At 42.4% G+C, this 21,633-nt stretch overlaps 2 protein-coding genes and 1 non-coding gene across 3 annotated transcripts; 1 reads left to right on the top strand and 2 right to left on the bottom strand.

The window, feature by feature from the left end:
• Window positions 1-431: 431 nt before the first annotated feature.
• Window positions 432-1,995, bottom strand: LOC120027850 (NADH dehydrogenase [ubiquinone] 1 beta subcomplex subunit 4-like). The gene is made up of 3 exons (XM_038972923.1): window positions 1,799-1,995; window positions 1,065-1,208; window positions 432-598 (listed from the first exon to the last, which is right to left on the bottom strand). Exons 1-3 carry the CDS (start codon window positions 1,973-1,975, stop codon window positions 536-538), a joined length of 384 nt encoding a protein of 127 aa, XP_038828851.1. The 5' UTR covers window positions 1,976-1,995; the 3' UTR covers window positions 432-535.
• Window positions 1,996-9,483: 7,488 nt separating this feature from the next.
• LOC120027856 (proteasome maturation protein-like) lies at window positions 9,484-11,558 on the bottom strand. Its single transcript, XM_038972932.1, has 6 exons — window positions 11,489-11,558; window positions 10,538-10,638; window positions 10,363-10,423; window positions 10,108-10,209; window positions 9,887-9,980; window positions 9,484-9,713 (listed from the first exon to the last, which is right to left on the bottom strand). Exons 1-6 carry the CDS (start codon window positions 11,489-11,491, stop codon window positions 9,646-9,648), a joined length of 429 nt encoding a protein of 142 aa, XP_038828860.1. The 5' UTR covers window positions 11,492-11,558; the 3' UTR covers window positions 9,484-9,645.
• Window positions 11,559-11,747: 189 nt separating this feature from the next.
• Window positions 11,748-11,819, top strand: trnac-gca. The gene has a single exon. It is a non-coding gene; the product is annotated as a tRNA-Cys (tRNA).
• The last annotated feature ends 9,814 nt before the right edge of the window (window positions 11,820-21,633 follow it).

The raw sequence follows: 21,633 nt of genomic DNA, 5'->3' as shown, positions 1-21,633 counted from the left end.
TAGCGAGCTAGGACTGATGGTTTGGTTAGCTAAACCAGCAAGTCTGTTTGGTTACCAAGGCAACTAATGTAGCTATCTAGTAAACTTGCTACCTACTTCAGTGGATGTTCCAACTGGAAAATAATGCAACTACGTGGAAGGTTAGTGTCACTCCGCTATTGCGCCGTGGAACACACCAACGTTGTTCATTCCTTTTCCTTAGAACGAATAGCCTCTTGTTGATTATCCCTTAGATATCACTCACAGCGTAATATTGAGTGCTTGGTTAATTTGTTCTATGCTCGTTTCTTTGACCAGTTCATTGATAAAAAATTGTACTGGACAGAAATGAATGAATAAATACCATGGAAGTTTTATTAGCGTGTTTTCATTACTTTGCTGCTCATGTCATTCTTAGCCCTTCGATGTTTGTAATGACAGGCAGACACTCATTTTGTTTTCAACAATAACGGAAGTTTTATTCAGTTACCAATAATAGATACACACTGACATTATCTCTACAACACTTTACATTGGAGGTCCGTGATGAGCAAACTCAGTAGGCGAGCTTGAACTTGCGATCGTAGGTCCCAGCTTTGATCTGCTCCTCCTTCTTGTCCTGGAGACAGAGGGGGGTTAGTGAGGTCCCCATGGCAACAGAGAGATGGCATCATCACCTAAGCAACCTACTCATCCTCCACTGCTTAGAATATGAATGAATGTCTCATGAATAAATACAGGGTCGTTTTTCTTCCTCTCAGTGGAAAAATGGCAGAGGAATTACAGCACAGTGTGACAATGGCACACTCAGTACCAAGGTCTCTGTGACATCTCTCTGATTCAGGCACAGATTCAGGGAGAGGATCTCAATAACAATGGAGGAAGAAGGGGTGCCATGTAGACTAAAATGTCACAGACACTACAGAGAATGGTTGCAGAGTATAAGTTGAACTTAGACATGAGCAGCACATATTCTTCCTCTTGACTAAATAAAGTGCCTTAGTATAGAGGCTAGGGTGGATTTCGAATAGACCCCTAATGTCAGGAAATGAGCAGGATAAGGGGTTGTGTCATCTCATCCATACCCTGTCAGTCTTCAGTACGTAGTACAGGACGAAGAGGGGCACCACTCCGAAGAGCCCACCTAGCAGCGACGTCTTCTTGGTGGCTCTGAAGTGGTTGTAGGGGTTGGTGCGTGCGTACACCCAGCGTGTCAAGGCAGGGTCTTCCTGTAAACACAAAAGAAGCAGCATGCAAGTAAGCATTTCTCGGTAAGGTCTACAACAGTTGTATTCGGCACATGTGACAAATAAAAGTTGATGTCATTAATGATGGCCATTCTTTGAGAGTTGATGCCAGTCTTATTGCAGTCAACTACTACGCAGGGCAGAAACAGTTGAATGCACAAACAGTCATGTCGGCCCAGAATGCATGTTACTGAATGCAACCCAAATTTGTTTAAATAGCAAAATGACTATGAAATTCTAACATCAAGGTCACATCAACTAAAGTAGCTAACGCCAGGCATCATAAAACCAGCTTGCCTAACGTTAGCTCGCTTACTCTCAAAAACGTCCTGTGATGTTGCCTGTTGTTGGATTATAAATTAGCAAACTAGCTAGTTACGTAGATATACATAAGACAGCATTTGCTGAATAGCTCAAATGCCGAATGCAGGCACATTAACCTGTCGGGTCGGGTTTTCAGTCTGGCTAGCGAATGCTTGCTGGCTACCAAACGTTAGCATTACACTGGTGAACTGTGGGTCTGACATTAGCAAGCTAGCTAGCGTTAGCATGTTAGCTCACTCTGTACTTACAATAAGCTCTTTTCTGTGGGGGTTGTTTAGCTGCATCTGATATTGTCTCTTCAGCTGAGCCCTTAAACCAGCCCTCTCCTCCTCGGCACGTCTCTGGTTCAGCGAAAGGTTGAAATATTCAGCTGGGTCCAACGTTTTTGGCCGAGTGGCCAAGGGCGCTTCTCGGTAGTCCGCCATGTTTGTGAGAAGAGACAGGCAACGAGATTGCCGCAAAACCTCGCGTTATCTCTTCCAGAAATTATGTTTCCCGTGGCAACACGAAGCGTTCAAAAATCGAATCAAATCAAATCAAACTTTATTTGTCACATACGACGAATACAACAAGTGTAGACTTTACCGTGAAATGCTTACTTACAAGCCCTTAACCAACAGTGCAGTTCAAGAAGAAGAAAAGATTGACCAAGTAGACTCAAATAAAAAAGTAATAATTAAAAGTAACACAATAAGAATAACAACAACGAGGCTATATACAGGGGGCACCGGTACCGATTCCACACCGGACTGTCAACTTTTGAGTGACGAAAAATTTCCACAAAGACTTCCAAACATCAAAGTCCAATATATTTTACCTAGAGTGCGTTACAATATACATACAATATTTACCAGCAGCGTAGCCCCCTGCATCCCATTGCTGGCTTGCTTCTGACGCCAAGCAGGGTTTGTCCTGGATGGGAGACCAGATGCTGCTGGAAGTGGTGTTGGAGGGCCGGTACGAAGCACCCTTTCCTCTGGTCTAAAAAAAATCCCAATGCCCCAGGGTAGTGATTGGGGACATTTCCCTGTGTATGGTGCTGTCTTTTGGATGGGGCATTCACCGGGTTTCCTGACTCTCTGTGGTCACTAAAGATCCCATGGCACTTATTGTAAGAATATGGGTGTTAACCCTGGTGTCCTGGCTAAATTCCCAATCTGGCCCTCATACCATCATGGTCACCTAATCATTCCTATTTTACAATTGACTCATTCATCCCTGTAACTCTTCCCCAGGTTGTTGCTGTAAATGAGAATATTGTAACGACCCTGGGTTTATAAGCGCGGAAATCGACTCTGCCGCTCGAGCATGCTTTTGCGGCACAGTCGATAGCGCGCCGGACCTCGGGCTAGGAGGTCGAGGGTTCGAGACCTGCTCCCTGCCGGTTTCATTACATTGGTGTCAGAAGTGGGATCGCAGTCTCCTTTGGAGGCGTGGGTTCGGATCCCACTTCTGACACCAGTGTAATGAAACAGGCAGGGAGCAGGTCTCGAACCCTCAACCTTCTAGCCCGAGGTCCGGCGCGCTATCGACTGTGCCGCAAAAGCATGCTCGAGCGGCAGAGTCGATTTCCGCGCTTATAAACCCAGGGTCGTTACACTATGTTCTCAGTCAACTTACCTGGTAAAATAAGGGCAAAAAATGAATGTTCTAATACCATGACAATGCTTGAACCAAATCAGGAGACCACTTTTGAGATCTGGGGGAAAAAATCTAAGAAATTTCGATTTTTGAGTGTAGTTGTTAGTTGCCTTTTAATTCAAGTGTACAGGAACCTAGCACTGTTGATTTGGTTAGCAGTGTTTCTGTTGTACATGAGAAGGAGTTTGCAAAAGAAATGGCCACTGGATTGAAACATAACATAGGCTACTTTGTACCTAGTTAACATTTAATAGAGAATGTTTTTGGGAAAGCCTTTCCATCCACCAGAAGACGGTTAAGCCTATCATTAGCATCTATACTTTTCCTTTTCCTTAATTGTTTGACACCTAAACGCAGTGGTGGAAAAAGTACTCAATTGTCCCACTTGAGTAAAAGTAAAGATACCTTAATAGAAAATGACTCAACTAAAAGTGAAAGTCACCCAGTAAAATACTACTCGAGTAAAAGTCTAAAAGTATTTGGTTTTAAATGTACTTAAGTATCAAAAGTAAATGGAACTGCTAAAATGTACTTAAGTATCAAAAGTAAAAGTTAAAACCATTTCAAATTCCGTATATTAGGCAAACCAGACAGCACAATTTATTCTTATTTTTTTAATTGACAGATAGACATAATTTACAAACGAAGTATTTGTGTTTAGTGAGTCTGCCAGATCAGTGGCAGTAGGGATGACCAGGGATATTCTCTTGATAAGAGTGTGAAATTGACAATTTTCCTGTCAAAACATAATGAGTACTTTTGAGTGTCAGGGAAAACGTATTGTAATGAAACAGGCAGGGAGCAGGTCTCCTTGCCCGAGGTCCGGCGCGCTATCGACTGTGCCGCAAAAGCATGCTGGTGCGGCAGAGTCGATTTCCGCGCTTATAAACCCAGGGTCGTTACACTACTCCCTTCTTTCAAAGAGCGCGTCCTCGCGCTAGCTTGGGACTCTACGTTTTACAGGAACGCGCTCACCGGCCAAGCACACGCACTGTCGTGGATGCAAGGTCCGATCACTTCTGACACCAATGTAATGACCTGACAAGATCATAAAGGAACAATTGTCCAGACAGAGAGTTGAGTTTACGAATTGACGGTTTATTAACCCAACTTTACACAGGCTACTGTTTGGCCGTAACCCACGCCAAATAAACGAAAGATACCCAACAAGCCAACCGTGACCTTCTCTTGTGAAGCCCAGACGTAAGAGAGAGAACAATGGCGAAACTTGGTCTTAACTTCCAATGCTCCATCCCCCTGCCCACGCCACTCCGCCAAACACCAGGATGCCCGGCCTCAGAACATTCCAGGCATCCCCGTGATTGACAGATAGCAGGTAAATTGGCATGTTGGACCCCGCGAACACTGGTAAGTACAACACAACCCACTAATAACCTACCACATAACACACCGCTGTCTGTGCGGGTCGCTACAGTATGGAGTAAAAAGTACATTATTTTGGGGGGGGAGTGTTGTGAAGTAAAAGTAAAAGTTGGCAAAAATATAAATAGTAAAGTACAGATACGCCAAAAAATGACTTAAGTAGTACTTTAAAGTATTTTTACTTAAGTACTTTTCACCACTGTCTAGACGTTTTACTTCATATGAGGCATGTCTTACCTTGCTTCAAAGTATCCTATAGCCAAAATCCCACCATAGAAACGTGGAGTCAATACTTTTTAAAATAAAGACATACTTATATGTGTTCTCCTGTTCTATTGGCTTTCTTTCAAATTTCTTTCATTGTCTAGCAACCAAAGGCATTAGCCTAGTCATATTAGTAACCCATGATGGTTATTGCATCTTTAAATCCCTCTCTTTCAAAATTTCGGGAAGGGATATTTCTGTCTGAAACCACTCGCATGTGCATTTTAAAGCAGTGTTTCAAGCAATTGCTTTTTGGAACGTTCAAGCCTAGGCCTACTGTCATCTGCGCCTAAAATGTGAAGAAATTATAATAATACTTTATCAACATTTTAAGCTAAACATTCTGACCTGTTCAATCAGCCTTATTAATTGATATGGCATATACTTCCACTACACCACTTTGATAGGTATCAGTGAGGATTAAGAAGTGAGTATACCCAAAGCCCTCTGAAAAATTAGGGGCTATACTGTGTATACCCTCCACTACAACACTGGATGTCATGGCACACCCTTTATGTATCCAGTCATTGTATTGTTTCCCTAGTAGCATAACTGCGGGAAGTAGTTTGGTGGTGGGGGTGCTGCGATATAGATATAAAGTACCAGTCAAAAGTCAGGACCCACCTACTCATTCAAGGGTTATTCTTTATTTTTCTATATTGTAGAATAATAGTGAAGACTTCAAAATTACTAAATAACACATATGAAATCATCTAGTAACCAAAAAAGTGTTAACAAATCAAAATATATTTAACTTATTTGAGATTCTTCAAAGTAGCCACCCTTTGCCTCGATGACAGCTTTGCACACGCTTGGCATTCTCTCAACCAGCTTCACCAGGAATGCTTTTCCAACAGTATTGAAGGAGTTCCCACATATGCTGAGCACTTGTTGGCTGCTTTTCCTTCACTCTGTGGTCCAACTCATCCCAACCATCTCAATTGACTTGCCTAGTTAAATAAAGGTTAAATAAAATTAGGGTTGAGGTCGGGTGATTGTGGAGGCCAGGTCATCTGATGCGGCACTCCATCACTCTCCTTCTTGGTCAAATAGCCCTTACACAGCCTGGAGGTGTGTTGGGTCATTGTCCTGTTGAAAAACAAATGACAGTTCCACTAAGTGCAAACCAGATTGGATGGCATATCGCTGCAGAATGCTGTGGTAGCCATGCTGGTTAAGTGTGCCTTGAATTCTAAATAAATCACTGACAGTGTCACTAGCAAAGCACACCCACACCATCACACCTCCTCCTCCATGTTTCACGGTGGGAACCACACATGCGGAGATCATCCATTCACCTATTCTGCATCTCAGAAAGACATGACGGTTGGAAACCAAAAATCTCCAATTTAGACGCATCAGAACAAAGGACAGATTTCCACCGGTCTAATGTCCATTGCTCATGTTTCTTGGCCCAAGCAAGTCTCTTCTTATTATTGGTGTCCTTTAGTAGTGGCTTCTTTGCAGCAATTCGACCATGAAGCCCTGATTCACGCAGTCTCCTCTGAACAGTTGACGTTGAGATGTGTGTGTTACTTGAACTCCATGAAGCATTTATTTGGACTGCAATTTCTGAGGCTGGTAACTCTAATTAACTTATCCTCTGCAGCAGAGGTAACTCTGGGTCTTCCTTTCCTGTGGCGGTGCTCATGAGAGCCAGTTTCATCATAGCGCTTGATGGTTTTTGTGACTGCACTTGAAGAAACGTTCAAATTTCTGGAAATGTTCTGGATTGACTGACCTTCATGTTTTAAAGTAATGACGGATTGTCGTTTCTCTTATTTTAGCTGTTCTTGCCATAATACGGACTTGGTCTTTCACCAAATAGGGCTATCTTCTGTATACCACCCCTACCTTGTCACAACACAATTAATTGGCTCAAACACATTGAGGGAAGAAATTCAACAAATTAACTTTTAATAAGGCACCCCTGTTAATTGAAATGCATTCCAGGTGACTACCTCATGAAGCTGGTTGCGAGAATGCCAAGATTGTGCACAGCTGTCATCAAGGCAAAGGGTTGCTACTTTGAAGAATCTCAAATATAAAATATATTTGTTGAACACTTTTTTGGTTACTACATGATTCCATACGTGTTATTTCATAGTTTTGATGTCTTCACTATTATTCTACAATGTAGAAAATAGTAAAAATAAAGAAAAACCTTTGAATGAGTAGGTGTGTCCAAACTTTTGACAGGTTACTGTACATATACGCTCTGGAAAAAATTAAGAGACCACTGCAAAATTATCAGTTTCTCTGGTTTTACTATTTATAGGTATGTGTTTGGGTAAAATTAACATTTTAGTTTTTTTCAATAAACTACTGACAACATTTCTCTCAAATAAAAACATTGTCATTTAGAGCATTTATTTGCAGAAATTGACAACTGGTCAAAGCAACAAAAAATATGCAGTGTTGTCAGACCTCGAATAATGCAAATAAAATAAGTTCATATTCAGTTTTAAACAACACAATACTAATGTTTTAACTTAGGAAGGGTTCAGAAATCAATATTTGGTGGAATAACCCTGATTTTCAATCACAGCTTTCAGGCGTCTTGACATGCTCTCCACCAGTCTTTCACATTGACGTTGGGTGACTTCATGCTACTCCTGGTGCAAAATTGAAGCAGCTCTGCTTTGTTTGATGGCTTGTGACCATCCATCTTCCTCTTGATCACATTCCAGAGGTTTTCAATGGGGTTCAGGTCTGGAGATTGGGCTGGCCATGACAGGGTCTTGATCTGGTGGTCCTCCATCCACACTTTGATTGACCTGGCTGTGTGGCATGGAGCATTGTCTTGCTGGAAAAAACAATCCTCAGAGTTGGGGAACATTGTCCGAGCAGAAGGAAGCAAGTTTTCTTCCAGGACAACCTTGTACGTGGCTTGATTCATGCATCCTTCACAAAGACAAATCTGCCCGATTCCAGCCTTGCTGAAGCACTCCCAGATCATCACCGATCCTCCACCAAATTTCACAGCGGGTGCGAGACACTGTGGCTTCTAGGCCTCTCCAGGTCTCGCACCCACTGCTATTCCACCAAATATTGATTTGTGAACTCTTCCTAAATTAAAACATTAGTAATCTGTTGTTTAAGAACTTATTTTCTTTGCATTATTCGAGGTCTGACAACACTGCATATTTTTTGTTATTTTGACCAGTTGTCATTTTCTGCAAATAAATGCTCCAAATGACAATATTTTTTATTTGAAGTTTGGGAGAAATGTCAGTGGTTTATAGAATAAAACAAAAATGTTAATTTTACCCAAACACATACCTATAAATAGTCAAACCAGAGAAACTGATATAGTGCATTCGGAAAGTATTCAACCCCTTCACTTTTTCCACATTTTGTTACATTACAGCCTTATTCTAAAATGTATTTAAATGTTTTTTTCCTCATCCATCTACACACAATACCCCATAATGAGAGGGAAAACTGGTTTAAAAGAAATATATGACAATTACATAAGTATTCAGACCCTTTACTCAGTACTTTGTTGAAGCACCTTTGACAGCCTTGAGTCATATTGGGTATGACGCTACAAGTTTGGCACACACCTGTATTTGGTGAATTTCTCCCATTCTTCTCTGAAGATCCTCTCAAGCTCTGTCAGGTTGAATGGGGAGCGTCGCTGCACAGCTACTTTCAGGTCTCTCCAGAGATGTTAGATCGGGTTCAAGTCCGGGCTCTGGCTGGGCCACTCATGGACATTCAGAGACTTGTCCTGAAGCCACTTCTGCATTGTCTTGGCTGTGGGTTGAGGGTCATTGTCCTGTTGGAAGGTGAACCTTCACCCCAGTCTGAGGTCCTGAGCACTTTGGATCTGGTTTTCATCAAGGATCTCTGTACCATGCTCCATTCATCTTTCCCTCGATCCTGACAAGTCTTCCAGTCCCTGCCGCTGAAAAAATCCTCACAGCATGATGCTGCCACCGCCATTCTTCACCGTAGGGATTATATTGGCCAGGTGATGAGCAGTGCCTGGTTTCCTCCAGACGTGACACTTAGCATTCAGGCCAAAGAGTTCAATTTCGGTTTCATCACACCAGAGAATCTTGTTTCTCATGGTCTGAGTCCTTTAGGTGCCTTTTGGCAAACTCCCAAGTGGGCTGTCATGTGCCTTTTACTGAGGAGTGGCTTCCGTCTGGCCACTCTATCATAAAGGTCTGATTTGTGGAACGCTGCAGAGATGGTTGTCCTTCTGGAAGGTTTTCCCATCTCCACAGAGGAACTCTGGAGCTCTGTCAGAGTGATCATCGGGTTCTTAGTCACCTCCCTGACCAAGGCTCTTCTCCCCCCGATTGCTCAGTTTGGCCAGCTCTAGGAAGAGACTTGGTGGTTTCAAACTTCTTCCATTTAAGGATGATGGAGGCCACTGTGTTCTTGGGAACCTTCAATGCTGCTGACATGTTTTGGTACACTTCTCCAGATCTGTGGCTCGACACAATCCTGTCTCGTAGCTCTACGGACAATTCCTTTGACCTCAAGGCTTGGTTTATGCTCTGACATGCACTGTCAACTGTGGGACTTTATATAGACAGGTGTGTGCCTTTCCATAGTGTGCTTCGGTGTGTATTTCTAGAAATTAAGTACAACAAAAACATTACCACACACCAGTAATAAATCAACATCATGATTGAGTTACAGGATTTATTAGAAACAAAAGAATCCAATGATACAAAAGTCTTGAGTGCGGTCTCACATGAGGAAGTAAGTGACCATCTCTAAAGCAGATGCATTGTCACACGGTAACTAGTTAACAGCGGGTAAACACAAACGTCCTGGGGCTGGACGGCTCTTACATCATGCCCAGCTTATACTCCACCATGATGTGGGGCTCACCCATCATCTCACTCTGGGCTGGATCTGCAAGGAGATGGACACAAAATGGTGGTGAACTTGCACCATTTTCACATCAGAAAAACAACACGGCCGTGAGTTCTCATCAGCTTCACTTCAAATGTGTTCCCTGTTGGCTTTAGTTCCTGATCATTTTTCTGCCCTCCTCCTTTGTAGAAAACCTATTGTTAGTGTCTTACCGTTGAGGATGTCCTCAAAGCTGATGCTCTCATCGTTCCCTTTGAGAGTGTCCAGAGCCAGGTGTGAGCTCTGCAGGAACGGCAGGCGCTGGATCTGAGATGGGGAGGAAAGAGGGAAGGTATACATTGGAAAGTTATTTATTGCAATTGCTCAGACACTGTTCCTTGTTTTCAATGAAGATCAGAGATATACTATTGTGTGTGAGATAGTTTGTGTATACCTGTCTGGCTGCCCTATACTCCATCTGTAGTTTGAGGGGAGCGTGGAGGCCCTGGATGTTTCTGAGGGTAGAGAAGTTCATCTTGTCCTGGTTCAGCTGAAACTGCAGGGAGAGAAAACACTCAATGCTGGAGCTAAAGTAGCAGAGGAGGTTAGGAGATAAATGCCTGAAGACTTGTATTAACTCCCTGAAAAGATGCATAGACTGTAGCTCCGTAAAACAGGACCTTGTGTGTCAAATGTGTTGGTCACTCACATTCTTTTCTGAAAGCTCCAACGCATGGCTGGGAAGCAGCTCATTTTTCACACTGCTAAATCTGAGAGAGAAACAGAGGGAGAGGTGAAAACGGCAGTTATATCAAAAACTGATAGTTTAGCTAGTTACATACTTTGAGTTAAATGAGTGTCCAACACAGAGACACTACTCTCACCCGCTCCTGAGTGTGTCCTGAACGCCATAAGCCCCAACCTGTGGACCCATGCCCGTCACCGGTACACTGTCCTTCAGCTGTGATCTGAGTCCACGGGTATTCTGGAGTTGAACAACAGAACACAACTCGATTAGAATTATAACAGAGGCATAGTAACACTTTACTGCAACCCAAACAACCGAGTTAACGTCAGCGAATTGCTACATTGTTAGTTGTCACGAACCAAAAGAAAGGCCGGATGATAATTGGCGCGATGCTATGTAGCTAACGGTCTAAACTCACCAAAGGTGATTGTGATTTATTTTAGAATGCATTGTTTTTCATTAAAATGAACCAAACGAAGCTTGGCAGGCTGGTTGTCCGCTTTGATGCCTCACTCAATTAGAACGTCTGTGTTTTCGCTGGCGCTGTAGTAGTCACAAAATAATACACATCGTCATTATTCACTTTTTCCCCGAAATCATTTAAATTGGAAGAGGTAGTGAAGGCGTTACCATACATTCTAAATTAGACAAATTCACCCACTTATGGAAACACCATCGCTATCAACAGAGAATATTGGAAATATGGCCTATCCTGTTAGCATACAGCCACTGCTCTGCCTGTCCCGTCCTTTCCACCCGTCTCGCTCTGCTTGCTTCGCCAGCTTCTGTTGAGGTTTTCGGCTTCTGATTTGTTTTTCGCGTAAGTTAGATACATTAACCAAACAGAAATATCTAGCTAACGTTGGCTCCCTCATCGCTGCTAGTTAGCGTTAGCTAGCTCCTCGCTCACTGGCACGAGTGACTACTCGAAATCAAAACGTCTCTACAAATACAGCTAGCAATAAAGGTCCAGAACCCCACGATTCATTGGTATTTCGTATAAACAATATAGTTAACTCGCACAAACATCAACTTTACACATTTACTGTATTAATTAAACAACAAATGTTGCTAATATGATAGCTACCATTGTCGCTCTGATGAGGCTGTTTTCACTTTCAGTACAAAACTTCCGGTTAGGGTTGCGTTAGTTTTACGACACATCCGAATCAGATGAAAGAAATACAACTAGGCTAGTAGAAGGAAATAAAAAAGGAAAGTACGTTTGCTGTTGTTTAAACTATTGTGTTGTTATTTACATGTATTCGTATATGGTTTATAATACTTTATACACAGTTAGATAGATTTGTCTTTATATATGAATTCCTTTTCAAACATTACAGCTTGGGGGTATAGCTCAGTGGTAGAGCATTTGACTGCAGATCAAGAGGTCCCCGGTTCAAATCCGGGTGCCCCCTCATTTTTGTGTGTCCTTCTTTCAGTGATACTTTGAACATGAATAGGTATAATATTTCGGCGCACATTGTGTCTGGTTTACCTACATCTGATGTCCTTAGACTTATTACAATTTGTTAAACGGTGGTGTAGAAAAAATATAGAATACACTCCCACACTTATGACTACAAATATATCAAATGTAGTATCAACATAAAGTGACATTCACCACTATGCTTTATTTCTCTTCACATTTAATTGAATCTCACTGCATACGGTCATGGTTTAGTAGTCTCTGTTAGTCTGTATTGCAATTTTCTGGTCTGGTCAGTGATACAGTCAGCCAGCCAGCCATTCAGTCAGAGAGATTGGCCTGGAGCGTTCTGACTTGATGAGGCTGGAGGATACTGAGCTGACGGAACTGAGCTGCACTTCCTAACCTGCCAAATGTATGACCATATTAGAGACACATTTTCCCTCAGATTACACATATCCACAAAGAATTTGAAAACAAACCCAATTTTGATAAACTCCCATATCTACTGGGTGAAATACCACAGTATGCCATCACAGCAGCAAGATTTGTGATCTGTTGCCACAAGAAAATGGCAACCAATGAAGAACAAACACCATTGTAAATACAACCCATATTTATGTTAATTTATTTTCCCTTTTGTACTTTAACTATTTGCACATCGTTACAACACTGTATATAGACATAATATGACATTTGAAATGTCTTTATTCTTTTGGAACTTCTGTGAGTGTAATGTTGCTGTTCATTTTAATTGTTTATTTCACTTATGTTTATTATTAACATATGTTTCCCATGCCAATAAAGCCCTTAAAATCGAAATTGATAAAGAGAGAGAGTTGTTACTCCCTTTGACCACAGGGGGATGCTATAATCCCGTTGAAATTTTTTGTTTGGTTGTAATGTGCCATAACTCAAGGAATAAATAATTGTACCTTTGCAAGACTCAGAGGAATTACTGGTGCACACATTCCTCCAGTCATGAATATACCTGCAGAAATGTGAAAAAACATTGTTGCTTTGGGTACACTGCATCGCAGCTGTCTCAACGAATTGAGGCAACTCAATATTAGGAAGATGTTCATAATGTTTGGTATACTCAGTGTAGATTAGCAATAATGACGCTGTTTGAGGCATACAGATCAGCGAATATCATAGTGAGTGGTGCTATTGCAGGTAAGGATGCTCACTAACTCACATCTGCTTCAGCCACTTGATCTTCCTCCTCTTCCTCCTCTTCACGTACTGCTGACTGCAGTTTGGAATGGTGGAACTCAACCTTCCTGCCATTGGTCTCCAATGTGATGATGTCACCTAACAGAGCAACCTGAACCAATAGACTTCTCAAATTATAATCTTCTTTCACAGAGGGGCTGAGTACTGCACTAAAGCAATGTTGACAACATAGTATCTCTTCGCGGTTCCAACCATATCATACCGAACCCATATACGATATAGTGTGATATCATGGGGTCTGAACTTCTGCCCCACCTTCACAGACATCAGTCTCCAGCTGTTGTTCTCTATGCGGCAGTACCAGCCAGCCTGTTCGACCTGCACCAGGGGCCTCTGGTTGTATTTTTGCCTGGGGACGGGCCTCCTGCCTGGGGGAGGGTGTGTATCCTTTGTGCTATTGGCACACATGTCCAGGATGGGTCGTGGGTGTAGATCTAAATAGTAGATCTTATAGTGGATGCTCGGGGGAAAGGTGGTCTATGTGGGGAAAGACAAACAAATCTCACATTAGCATGCACACATCTATTTGTATTGCATAAATCATCACAGATAGGTTTTTAAATAAATTCCGGCACAAGTATTGTGAGTGATAGATATTTTTTCTGCATTTTTAGCACTGTCAAAATGAACACCCCTCCCAGTCTGAATCTGATGTGGACTCATGCCGCAGCATCCAGAATATCTCTGCAATAACAACCATAGTACCATTCATAATGGTCAATGTATGTGTGTGTGTGTGTGTGTGTGTGTGTGTGTGTGTGTGTGTAGGGTGCTACCTCACTGGGATTGACTTTTTTGAGCAGGAGTCGAGGGTCTCCCTTGTTACGGAACCTCACAAGGTTCTTGAAGTACTAGAAAATGTGTGTATCCTACATATAGGAAATGGAGAGGTTACACAGTCTGTGTGTCAGTGTGTGTGTGTGCCTGTGTGTGTCGTATTGTGGTACTGTGGTATTGTGGTATTGTGGCACCACGTGTCTTCTCCAAGTACTCTGTATCATCCTGGCAACCCTGTGGTAGACGCTCTGAGGCCGGCGGTCCAGCTCCATCGTATCCTCCCCTGCAGGAGGGTCCTCCACTGGGGAGGAAGTTGGGGCACTGGGAGATCAGGGTGGAGCATAGGTTAGAGCAGTGGTTCCCAGTCAGGGGTACCAGGACCCAGTAGTGGGGACTTGGCCTATCCACAGGGGGTACTTGAGAAGACTCATGAGACCATAGGCCTATTAGTAAAATGCACATGTGGAGGTACTTGAAGGGTACTCCGGGCAGAGCAGAATTCAGTTGGTGGTACAGTAACCGATAAAGGTTGGGAACCACTGGGTTAGAGAGGGGGTCCATAAATGGTGGGCTGAGATCAGTGGTTAAAGTGGGGGGGTGCTGACTGGTACTAAGATCCTACACTTTTAATATTTGATTGGTGGCACCTCCTATACCTACTCTAGAATAGCTGATATATTGCATGGCAACTTGAGTGGTTAGGTGGTGGAGGCCTACACTGTATTAAATGTTAAGTTTGAGAATAACTTCTGCTAACCTTTCCATTACATACTTGATCCATTTCTTATCCATGCTTATGAACTGGAGCTATGGCTGTGACTGAAGTGGAACTGGGTAAATACAAAGAACATCAAAGGACTGTTGTTATGCACAGGTCACAATGGACAATATAAGCAGCAAAACAGGACAAACCCAGATACCAGCAGAAAATGCATTGGCAAATGACAGTGACTCACTTCGTAACTGGGTTGGAAAACTTTCGCATCTGCTACCCCAAACTGCCCACACTTGCACTTTGATGACTCACATATTCCTTCCAATTACACACATAATTTCCCCTAAATGTTTATAGATAACGGTTATTATTTGTTTCTGTCACATATATTTGCGATACATGGTCTAAACGTAGGCCTGTTAGGGTGTTAGGTCACGTGACAAAATCTGGACACTGAGCGAGATGTCTACTGTTTGACGCTGGTGCTCACTTACCCCTTTAAGGTCAATGTCCACACGGAAATCGAATAAGCATAATAATCTCCATAATAATCTGTCAGTTTAAGATAGAGATACACCTGCTCGTCAAACATCTCATTTCAAAATCTTTGGCATTAATATGGAGTTGGTCCCCCTTTTAACTGCTATAAAATAATCCACTCTTCTGGGCTTTCCACTAGATGTTGGAACATTGCTGCGGGGACTTGCTTCCATTCAGCCACAAGAGCATTAGTGAGGTCGGGCACTTATGTTGGGTGATTAGGCCTGGCTCGCAGTCACCGTTCCAATTCATCCCAAAGGTGTTTGATGGGGTTGAGGTCAGGGCTCTGTGAAGGCCAGTCAAGTTCTTCCACACCGATCTCGACACACTATTTCTGTATGAACCTCGCTTTGTGCACTGGGGCATTGTCATGTTGAAACAAGAAAGGGCCTTGTTTCAGCAACTGTTGCCACAAAGTTGGAAGCACAGAATCGTCTAGAACGTCATTGTATGCTGCATCGTTAAGATTTCCCTTCACTGGAACTAAGGGGACTGAACAATGAAAAACAGCCCCAGACCATTATTCCTCTTCCACCAAACTTTACAGTTGGAACTATACATTAAAGCAGGCAGCGTTCTCCTGGCATCTGTCAAACACAGATTCTTCCATCGGACTCTGTGATTCATCACTCCAGAGAACACGTTTCCACTTCTCCAGAGTCCAATTGCGGCGAGCTATACACCACTCCAGCCAACATTGGCATTGTGCATGGAGCCGACTTGTTCGAAATGTGGCATTCTATGACGGTACCTGTTCTGTTATAATCTCCACCCGGCACAGCCAGAAGAGGACTGGCCACCCCTCATAGCCTGGTTCCTCTAGGTTTCTTCCTGGGTTTTGGCCTTTCTAGGGAGTTTTTCCTAGCCACCGTGCTTCTACACCTGCATTGCTTGCTGTTTGGGGTTTTAGGCTGGGTTTCTGTACAGCACTTTGAGATATCAGCTGATGTCACGTTCGTCGTATGGAGAAAGAGAAGAGGACCAAGGCGCAGCGTGATATGAATACATCTTCTATTTATTATAACGAAGAACACTTAACCAAATTTTACAAAACAACAAAACGAACCTGACGCTATATAGAAAATAGTGCTGAACACAAAACACTACACATAGACATACAAACACATAGACTAGAAAACACCCCATAAACATACAAAACCCCTAGACAAGAGAAAACACATAAATCCCCCATGTCACGCCCTGACCTAACCAAAATAATAAAGAAAACAAAGATAACTAAGGCCAGGGCGTGACAGCTGATGTAAGAAGGGCTATATAAATAAATTTGATTTGATTTTGAAAGGGTCTGAATACTTTCTGAATGCACTGTAGGAAAGACACTTCAGAACAAACTTCCTTTTGAGTTTTTTTGGGGACTATCTGTTGTTCCATGTATTGAATCTGTTATTCAATGCATTGGTATGGGCTAATTGCAGTAAGGCAAAAACATTTTTTTCATCAAATATTTTTTTATACATTTTTTTTATACTTCTAGGAGTCTTAATTAAAATTCAAAATCAAAAATCTAAATGATCCTTGGTATGACCTTTTTAAAACAATTCCATATCGCTTAGTAAACCCTTCCCCTCCCCCGGTTTAGACAAGTCTTAGACAGGTCTTAGACCACTACCGACCGAGCTAGTAGTGCAAAAAATAAGGGGTTAAAAACACGTTTCCTGATCTTTCTTATATCTCTCAGATATAGTATAGACACTTAGACAGGGCTTAGACTCTGATGGGATAATCATAATATTTTGATTAAATATAAATATTTATACATAAATGTTTTCCTTAATATGTTGTGAATAACGTGTGTAAATGTCATTGTTGTCTGACTAACTGTTTGTGAGCATATCTCTCTGATATCCGGGAGCTGCGTCTTTCTTTTCCCCAACGCAGTTATGCCAAAACCACGCCCCGTTATTCAGAGTGTCGTTCTACAACGCCTTGAGCGCTCTCCAAGTCCGGAAGTGAATATCACGAAGCGCGAAATTTCAGTCACTGATTAATAACGTTTGCCCTTGTATTTCAAGATTGAAAAATATAATAACATAATGTCGTGGACCGAGCTATCCATTAACGCTCAAAAACAGATTCAATGGCTGTAGCATAGCATATTCGACTGAATGATTAGCTAATAAATATTTGAGAAATTAAGAATAATAAGCATATGGTTTTACCTGATGATAGACTACTAATGTTAATATAACAACTTCAAATACCGAGGTAGTAATGTTAAGTAGCTTAGCTTACCTTAGCTGGCCTTCAATTGAGAGAATTCAGCAGAGTTCTCTGAGACATTTTTACAACTCATTGAAACTGAAAATAAATACATGGGCAAATGTTACCAACATGATAATAATAGGCCTGCATTACAGTAGGCAGCTAATTGTTAAATTACACAATCCATCCTTACCTTGGAAGGTCACTGTCTCTGCGCTGATCGCCTGTGAGTGAGACAACGCTAGCTAGCCAATGGGAGCGTAGTAGAACGCTGGGAGCGGGATGTTGGCTTAACTGTGTTGGGAAAAAGGAAGACGCCGGGGAGCTCCCTGAATCAGTTGGGCCAGAGCGGTTTGACGCTTCGGACAACAACCACTTTCCAGAGCGATCAGACTGGGGTGAAGGTTCACCTTCCAACAGGACAACGACACTAATCACACAGCCAAGACAACACAGGAGTGGCTTCGAGACAAGTCTCTGATGGTCCTTGAGTGGCCCAGCCAGAGCCCGGACTTGAACCTGATCAAACATCTCTGGAGAGACCTGAAAAAAGCTGTACAGCAATGCTCCCCATCCAACCTGACAGAGCTTGAAAGGATCTGCAGAGAAGAATGGGAGAAACTCTCCAAATACAGGTGTGCCAAACTTGTAGTGTCATACCCAAGAAGACTCGAGGCTGTAATTGCTGCCAAAGGGGCTTCAACAAAGTACTGAGTAAAGGGTCTGAATACTTATGTAAATGTGATATTTCATGTTTTAAATTTTAATACCAGTTTTTGCTCTGTCAATATGGGGTATTGTGTGTAGATTGATGAGGAAACAAACCATTTCTTCTTTGCCAAGATAATCCATCCACCTGACAGGTGTGGCATATCAAGAAGCTGATTAAACAGCATGATCATTACACAGGTGCACCTTGTGCTGGCGACAATAAAAGGCTACTTTAAAATGTGCAGTTTTGTCTAACAACACAATGCCACAGATATCTCAAGTTGAGGGAGTGTGAAATTGGCATGCTTACTACAGGAATGTCCACCCACCACCTCTCGTTTGTAGAATGAAGAGTGGACCAAGGCGCAGCGTGGTAGGCGTACATCGTCTTTTTATTGATGACACCAAAACAAAATAACAAAGACAAAAAAACGAACGCGAACATTTCTGTCAGGCACAGACACTAAACAGAAAACAAGATCCCACAAAACCCAAAAGGTAAATGACAACTTATATATGATCCCCAAACAGAGACAACGATAGACAGCTGCCTCTGATTGGGAACCACGCTCGGCCAAAAACAAAGAAATAGAAAACATAGACTTTCTCACCCTGACCTAACCAAACATAGAGAATAATAAGGATCTCTAAGGTCAGGGCGTGACAATGAGACCCATTGTCGTGCCATTCATCTGCCACCATCACCTCATGTTTCAGCATTTTAATGCACGGCACCATGTCGCAAGGATCTATACACAATTCCTGGAAGCTGAAAATGTCCCAGTTCTTCCATGGCCTGCACTCACAAGACATGTCATCCATTGAGCATGTTTAGGATGCTCTGGACCGACGTGTACGACAACGTGTTCCAGTTCCTGCCAATATCCAGCAACAGCCATTGAAGAGAAGTGGGACAACATTCCACAGGCCACAATCAACAGCCTGATCAACTCTATGTGAAGGAGGTGTGTCACGCTGCATGAGGCAAATGGTGGTCACACCAGATACTGACTGGTTTTCTGATCCACGCCCCTACCTTTTTTTAAGGTATCTGTGACCAATGGATGCATATCTGTATTCCTAGTCATGTGAAATCCATAGATTAGGGCCTAATGAATTTATTTCAATTGTCATTTTGTTCAGTATACAAAATGTAATATCTCAGCAAAGACCTACAGACATGAAACAAAGTGCACTGTGCTTCTGAGAATGTGTTGTATCAGTTCATCTCTAAAATCCATGTTAGATTCTTCAAAGTACCCACCCTTTGCCTTGATGACAGCTTTGCACACTCTTGGCATTCTCTCAACCAGCTTCACCTGGAATGCTTTTCCAACAGTCTTGAAGGAGTTCCCACATATGCTGAGCACTTGTTGGCGGATTTTCCTTCATTCTGCGGTCCAACTCATCCCAACCGTCTCAATTCGGTTGAGGTCGGGTGATTGTGGAGGCCAGGTCATCTGATGCAGCACTCCATCACTCTCCTTCTTGGTCAAATAGCCTGGAGGTGTGTTGGGTCATTGTCCTGTTGAAAAACAAATGATCACAAACAAAGCACAAACCAGATGGGATGGTATGTCGCTGCAGAATGCTGTGGTAGCCATGCTGGTTAAGTGTGCCTTGAATTCTAAATAAATCACTGACAGTGTCACCAGCAAAGCACCCCCTCACCTCCTCCTCCATGCTTCACGGTGGGAACCACACATGCTGAGATCATCCGTTCACATACTCACAAAGACACAGCAGTTGAAAACAAAAATCTAAAATTTGGACTAATCAGACCAAAGGACAGATTTTCACCAATCTAATGTCCTTTGCTCGTGTTTCTTGGCCCAAGCAAGTCTCTTCTTCTTATTGATGTCCTTTAGTAGTAGTTTCTTTGCAGCAATTCGACCATGAAGGCCTGATTCGCGCAGCCTCCTCTGAACAGTTGATGTTGAGATGTGTCTGTTACTTGAACTCCATGAAGCATTTATTTGGGCTGCAATTTCTGAGGCTGGTAACTCTAATGAACTCTGCAGCAGAGGTAACTCTGGGTCTTCCTTACCTGTGGCGGTCCTCATGAGAGCCAGTTTCATCATAGCGCTTGATGGTTGTTGCGACTGCACTTGGAGAAACTTTCAGTTCTTTAAATTTTCCAGATTGACTGACCTTCATGTCTTAAAGTAATGATGGACTGCTGTTTCTCTTTGCTTATTTGAGCTGTTCTTGCCATAATATGGACTTGGTCTTTTACCAAAAAGGGCTATCTTCTGTATACCACCACTACCTTGTCACAACACAACTGATTGGCTCAAATGCATTAAGAAGGAAATACATTTGACAAATTAACCTTTAATAAGTCACCCCTGTTAATTGAAATGCATTCCAGGTGAATACCTCACGAAGCTGGTTGATAGAATGCCAAGAGTGTGCAAAGCTGTCATCAAGGCAAAGGGTTGCTACTTTGAAGAATCTCAAATATAAAATATATTTTGATTTGTTGAACAATTTTTTGGTTACTACATGATTCCATATGTGTTATTTCACAGTTTTGATGTCTTCACTGTTATTCTACAATGTAGAAACTAGTAAAAATAAAGAAAAACCCTTGAATGAGTAGGTGTGTCCAAACCTTTGACTGGTACTGTACATTACATGCAACTGAGAAAGAGATTCTCACACTTAATTTGGGGTGTAGCTGTCTCCTGCCTGTCAGACAGTGAACACCACACTACTGCGCCCAATGTTCTTACTGAGACTGCATTCCATCCAACAGCTATGGGAAACGATGACTCTAGAACCCTTGCCAGAGTATGTGAGAGAGAGAGAAACTTTGCCAGGGTGTGAGGTAGATGGAATGAAAAAGGGAGGATGGGAGGGGAGAAGAGAAAGGTAATATTTTCCAAATGACCATTTTAATTATTTTAATTTTAATAACCCATCATTATGTAATAACTATTAGGAGACGCCCTTTCGAATGTTGTTGTTGTGCTGACAGGTTGAACTGTAGTGGGGAGAAGTCCTTTGAAGTGTGGAGGCAGAGACAAGCAGGTGCATGCATGTAATGCCATGAGCACTGCTGATAGCACCTACGCCTGCTGAATACATATTCAACAACGCCTGACAGCCATACAGTGCATCAAATTTAGAACAAGGCTGTAATGTAACAAAATGTGGAAAAAGTCAAGTGGTCTGAATTCTTTCCGAATGCACTGTACATAACATTGTATACCACAGGAGGCTGCGGAGGGGAGAACGGCTCATAATAATGGCTGGAACGGAGCCAATGGAATGGCATCAAACACCTGGAAACCATGTGTTTGATGTATTTAATACCATTCCACAATTCCGCTCCAGACATTATCATGAGCCCGTTCTCAGCCATTAAGCTGCCACCAACCTCCTGTGTTGTATACATAACCTATTAATAATTATAGTGCAAAACACTATAGAAAACGGACACAAACAGAGAGTTTCAACACAAGCACTGAACACAAATGAAGTCCAAGATGGTCGAAATGGTCTAAAGCGTGACAAAACCATTACAGCCTGTACACATTGTTCTGGATGTGTGGGCCTGTGTGGCCCTTCCCAAGTGACATCATAGAAAATGGCCAAA

Source organism: Salvelinus namaycush, chromosome 33 (assembly GCF_016432855.1).
Source record: "Salvelinus namaycush isolate Seneca chromosome 33, SaNama_1.0, whole genome shotgun sequence".
Lineage (NCBI taxonomy): Eukaryota > Metazoa > Chordata > Actinopteri > Salmoniformes > Salmonidae > Salvelinus > Salvelinus namaycush.
This window is presented reverse-complemented; position numbering and strand designations above follow the sequence as displayed.